Below are 6000 nucleotides of genomic sequence, written 5' to 3'. Positions count from 1 at the left end.
CGTGTGGCGTATTTCTGGTTACCGCTGCCACTCTGTGAGGTGACCTTGAGGCGAGTTGAGCGCTGATACGACGCAGGCTGCTAGCGGGTAGCTGAGTACCCTGCTGGCTGGTAGCGCTTGGCTTAAATAAGGATTATTAATACCTTATCAAATGAAGAAAACTTTCCGACCTTAGCCAGTTTTAATAAGTGATTATTAAGACATGTTTCCCTGAGCTCTGCGCCTCATGCATGCATTGGTAACCTCAGACGATGTATAACTCCTATCTTCTCGTATAGAAACTAGGTCCCTGTGACGTCACGTGGAGCGGCATCGCATGGGCGCCAATCTGGCCGTTTTCAAATGAGGATAAAAATGGACCATTGCCATTCGTCTAAACCGGTATTTCTAAAACGAAATAATTTGTATATTATGAATACAGTAATGGTGGGTAACGAATCGCAATCAATGCTTTTCGTTTTATTTGATGAAGGAAACTACCCTATTGACGCCATTTGATCTAATTATTTTACCTGTCACATATGTCGACTTTAAGGTTTTTCTTGTTCTTTTTCCTTCCATTATATTCCGTATGAAAATGTTAGTTCCCAATGCTCTTTGCTTTTCTTTTCTAGTTTCCTGTGGTTTCCAATTGGATTTAGTTCAGTCTTGCTCGTTATTGTATTCAATGGGCCCATTAGATTTTTGTCAACCTCCTCTAAAGTCACGTTTATGTCGCTCCAATTTTGGTTATTTTAATCATTATAAGTGTCCATGTCGTACTGGAGCTAGCTCCCGAAGTTCTTTCATTTTCTTTTCTCGTTTCCTGTGGTATTTTACTTTTGGATTTTGTTTAGTCTTGCTCGTCAGTTTTTCAATCAGCCCATTTGATTTTTGTTAGCCTCATCCAAAGTCCCATTTATGCGGCACCTATTTTGGTTATTTCACTCATCCTCAGTGTGCATGTCTTACACTCATATTTTAGTGCACTCTACTCAGTATTTCTGAAATCTTTTCCTAGTCGTAATACTGCTGCTGTTGGTTACGAGGAATATTTTCTTAGTGGAAAGGCTTTCTTTGTTTAAGTTCTTGTAATGTGAGAGGAGACATTGTTTTGTTTATCTAAAATGCTAGACAAGTAAGGGCTAAACTCTGATATTTCAACTCAACTAGGCAATACAGAATTCAGGTACTTCTTCCTGTCCGACCTTGCCTATGTGAATGATTGTAATTTATGCTATTACATTTTTTATTATGGCATGTCGTGAGGTATATTTAATTTGCAGATATCGTACCATAATTTTTTACTTAGTTATATTTTTTGAAAGTTTTCTTATTATGAGGGCAACCTGTCTCTGTTCGTTCCTAGGTAACCTGTTATACTTTTCACATTTACCTCCAAGAATTTTAACGGGTAGGATACCGGAAAATGAACTCATACTTTATTCCTTACGATTTTGAAGTATGCCTAGATGAAATTAAATACGAGCAATTAACATTAGGTGGCAATTTGGTTACGAGGTAAATCCACGAACTCTGGTAATAAAAACTATCGGCCTATTTTGCTGTTTTAATGTTAGGATATTCTCAGCGTTTCCCCACCGCTGTTGGTCGTTTTGTCAAAAGAAATGAATGGGAAACGTCTATTCATAAATTTATATATGTGTTAAAAGACGGCAAAAACCTTAAATACCATATCTTGAGCCATGATGGCCTGATTAAGACAATCGTCCGGAGTCAAGTAGATGACAAGAACGGAAAAGGAAGACCTCGAATTATATGGAACAGGTGAAGAAAAATACGAAGGAGAATAAATACGTTGGTGTGAAAAGATAAGCTGATTGGAGAATTGAGTAGAGAGCTGCGTCAAACCCATGTTCGGATTGTTGACCAGTGATAGTGACGATGATGACCTACAGGAGATGGTAGGAGATGTGGATATATGAGATGGGCTGTTATTAAATCGTCGTTAGCTACGTATGATTTACTTTGACGCTGCGACATAGCCCAAAAGTTTGGATTACCTGGGCAAGCACCGGAGAAAGGTTTAATGACGATCCAACCTGGGCCGTACCTGGGCCATCTCGGTCCGACGATTGCTGTTTGGGGGTTTCCGGAGATGTATTCACCGGGATTTTTTAATCAGTAGCCTGGCAGACCACCCATCAGTGGCGGATCCAGAGAGGGGCTAACCAATTGGGTTAACCAGGTTACACTAGATAAAATGGTAAATTTGTTCAGGCTCCCACTACCAGTGGCGGATGCAGAAAAAACTCAAGGGGGGGGGGGGGGCGCAAAAGATACTTTGAGTTACCTTTACTTTTATCGCAATAAAATATGATAAGTCAAATGCAAAGTTTAATAAGTTTTTAATTAAAGTGATTACGTAAAAATACAAGACAATGCCATATTATGACATAAAAAAGTTACAATTGTGGTTCTGCAATGTTTGGCAATACGGGCGGTCCCACAAGTGGGGGGGGGGGGGGCCCATCTGTAACACAATTTCGCCAACACATTTTCTAGGATAATATTTTATGAATCCGTTTATGCAAGGGCGTACCCAGGGTCATAACTAGGGGGGGGGGGGGGGGCAAGCCAAGTTGTGACATATTAGCATGAATAAGGTGAATGGAACCAATATTTTACGAAAATTATTACAGCGCTTTATTAGTTCATGAGATTATTTCCTTGAAAAAATAGTTTTTTTTGTTACATTTTTGATACTAATACATATCATTTTTCGTGGGTTTAAAGAAAACTTTGTTGAATACTTCCGTTTCAATTCAGTACTGATTTTGCTTAAAGACTTTGCTTCTAGGGGGGGGGGGGGGGGAGCTGCCCCCCTCGTTGGGTACGCCCAAGTGTTTATGTTCATATGTTTCGAGAAAGCAATGTGACGGAAAAGCGGACACTGCATGAACCTGTGCATCCCAAAGTAATCTGCTTGTTATCTTTTTAAAGAATTATTTCAATTTTAATGCCTGTAATCGATACTTGGATTAAATTACTTTTCTTTTTGTGTTACTTCTCTCGCCCTACTCCTTTTTTTGAGTAAACTGACCGTCTTTTACTCCACTGAAGACGCATTGTGCGGTACTTTTCGAGAATTTCGAGCTTTTAACGATATGGGTAGCCGCAGCACTGCTTTCAATCATCTTCCTTTATGCATTATATCCTTTGTATCGTACTAGTTTTGAGCTTGTGAGTTACAGTTAATGAAAACTTTTCTTCAATTACAATCAGTCTAATATTATTTAACTCATTTCTCCCTGTTAGCCAGCCGTCTCTGTTGCTGTAAGCACGGAATATTTTGACTTCAAGTGAGATAATTTTCGAAGTTATTGAGCCCATAAATGAGTTAGGTAACTTCATCACCGCTTAATATTCGTTTGTGTCTAACCTTAGTAGCATGTTTATTTTTCAGTTTTGGTGATTGCATTTAGTGAGTACTTTTTATCAATACATTTCGCCCAGTTAGATGGCCGTCACTTTTGCAATTGGTACTGAATGTGTAGGCGTCGCGTACAATAATTTTTTGATATAATCGAGACCCTAACGAGTGAGGCAGTCTCATCACCGCTTCTTTTTCGTCTATGCCTAACGTAAGTAGCATGCTTGTTTTGCGCTAGGGTTAATTACTTATTTATTAATTTACTTATTACCACACTACCGCAAACAGCACATATCGGCCTTTTAAATATGGGTTTTCAACACATTTAACCATTAAACGTGGACGAACAACCATGCCTTGGATAGGGGAAAATTACCCAGGCGGCACTCGAACCCGCCACCTCTTGATTAGCAGGTGAGGAATTTACCTCGCTGCCACCGAGGGCGGCAAATTGCATTTAGTGAGTGCTATTTATCAATCATATTTCCTCCGTGTAATTTCACTCACTTCTCTCTGATGGCCGTCCCTTTCGCCCAACAGTTTCGCCTGGATTCCACCACGCGTCTTTAGTCCATTGGTGCATTGCTATTGGCCGAAATCTCTTGCTGCTGTGCTGTAATTGGTCGGTTTCTTAAACAATCTCTTCCGAGCATTAGTTAAATAAATAAAAAAGCAGCTCCGCTTTCTCTTCGTGGATGATTAACCTTAGTGTAGCATGCTTATTTTTCCCACCTGGTAATTACATTTGGCGAGTAATTGTTATCACTCACATTTCGCTCAATGCAGTTGCACTCACTTCTCTCAATTCGCTATTAACTTACGTACCTACTGAATGTGTAGACGTCGCGTATGATAATTTTGATGTTATCGAGCTCCTAACGATTTAAGTAACCTCAGCACCGCTTCCTCTTCGTTTATGTCTGCTCCTCCAACTAAACACGCCTTCTCTCTCTCTCCCTTCCATTTCCCCTCCCGCATCTACAGATCCCCACCACCGAATCTCCTTCCCCATCCAAGGGGGACTCAGGGGGGGATGCTACTTCGCTCGAAGCAGAATAGAAATCCTCAACACAGCCGGCCTCGAAGTCGGCCGCAGGCCGGCGGCGTTTTGGCGTGCTGCGAGAAAAAAATACCTCACGTGGCCCCGAAAACTCGTGGGGATGTTGTCGTGCTGTCAGTGTCTGGTCCTGTGTGAGTGATAGAGCTCGTGCACTCGTGTGATTTCAATATTATGGCTCCGTGTTCTACCGAGGAGGATTATTCTACGTTGAAGAGGAGAGCGCGGAGACAGCTGTGCCGTATTACCAACGCCGCCGAAGCTTCCAGCTGAGAATGACGACGCGTTTGTTGAGTATCGTGCTGCAGAGGGAGGATAGGAATGTGCCGTGGGGATTCAGACTGACCGGCGGAGGCGATAAGGCTAACTCGCCTCCCGTCTCCATTCTCAGGGTGAGTTTAATTGGACGAACATTGAAAACGCCGTGGAAAGGATTTCATAAAAAGGTGACATCGTGCGTAGTCACGCGCGCATGTGTTAAGTCATACGTACGCGGTTTATGAGTGGCGGAAAATTTGATATTTTCTTCATCCTAACCAATTTAACGTAATCATTAAAAGTCATCAATAAAATCAGGTGTCGGCGAGTTTACTTGGTGGAATCGTGACATAAATCCTGGGACTTTGTTGACGCAGCTCTCCAATCAATTCATCTATCAGCTAACCTTTAAACAGACGCAAAAACTTCTATTTTACATCATTTATCACTTGCTCCGTGCATTTTTTAAATCCAGAATATTTCATTGCTGTTCTTTCCTTCCTCTTCTTCTCCAAATGTTGTCTTAATCGGACTGTCAGGTATCATGTCATGGCCGATTTAGATGTTTCTTCTTCCTAATAAGGTTCTCGTAAGACATCTATTTTTTCCCATTCTTCTCAGGACTTCGCATAACTCACGATCGACCTATGTGATCTTCTTCATTCTTCTTAAGCCACTAATTTGGAATGCTTCAACCATTAACTTTTCTATTCCTGTCATCTTAGAATTGAATAATGTGATATATCCTTGAAAATACTTATTGTCATCACAACTCAATTTTTATAGTAACTACCCTGTTAAATCGCTCCTGTTTTAACAAGGGCAATCATGTTACTCGTGTTGGGCAGGAAATTATGCTTTCTTTAATGAGTTTTTGTTGTTGGTAGACTTTCATGTTCGATGTTGCCTTGTTCTCATGAATCTATTGTCATATTTGTGCTTTGTCTTTTGGTATAGATAGTAACGGCGAACTGCTCGTAACAAAATTTTTGCTATTATTTGTTGTAATATTAATATTATTTAATAATGAGTCTGCCGAGCGTTCGAGGAAAGGTGGGAAAAGGTAAATTATGATTTCCTTTTTTTCATCCAGACCAAAATAGGAGATATTTCTAAATCGCATGTACTATGTAAGGCTGTGAAAGACTATATCTATTTGGTTAAAGTCAGGTGTGAAATAATGAAATGTTAGCAATTTGAATACCGAAAATTGCCTTGTCTGCTACATAAGACCCACATAAGTACTGCGACTGTCACACAGTGCAGTTGCCTTGGAAAAACAATCGGCGAAAGCCTTTAAAGTCCGTTACAA

At 40.5% G+C, this 6000-nt stretch overlaps 1 protein-coding gene across 2 annotated transcripts in view; it reads left to right on the top strand.

Moving 5' to 3' along the window:
* The first annotated feature begins 4427 nt into the window (after positions 1-4427).
* Positions 4428-6000, top strand: part of LOC124160627 (protein piccolo-like) — a 310967-nt gene continuing 309394 nt past the window's right edge. For both annotated transcript variants that reach the window (XM_046536528.1, XM_046536527.1), the window contains exon 1: positions 4428-4822. In XM_046536528.1, coding sequence (XP_046392484.1) covers positions 4706-4822 — 117 coding nt within the window. In that variant the 5' untranslated portion in view covers positions 4428-4705. The remainder of the gene's footprint in view (positions 4823-6000) is intronic.

The sequence above is a fragment of the Ischnura elegans genome, chromosome 6, assembly GCF_921293095.1.
Source record: "Ischnura elegans chromosome 6, ioIscEleg1.1, whole genome shotgun sequence".
NCBI lineage: Eukaryota > Metazoa > Arthropoda > Insecta > Odonata > Coenagrionidae > Ischnura > Ischnura elegans.
The sequence above is the reverse complement of the archived record's forward strand: the minus strand, read 5'-3'. Positions and strand labels throughout refer to the sequence as shown.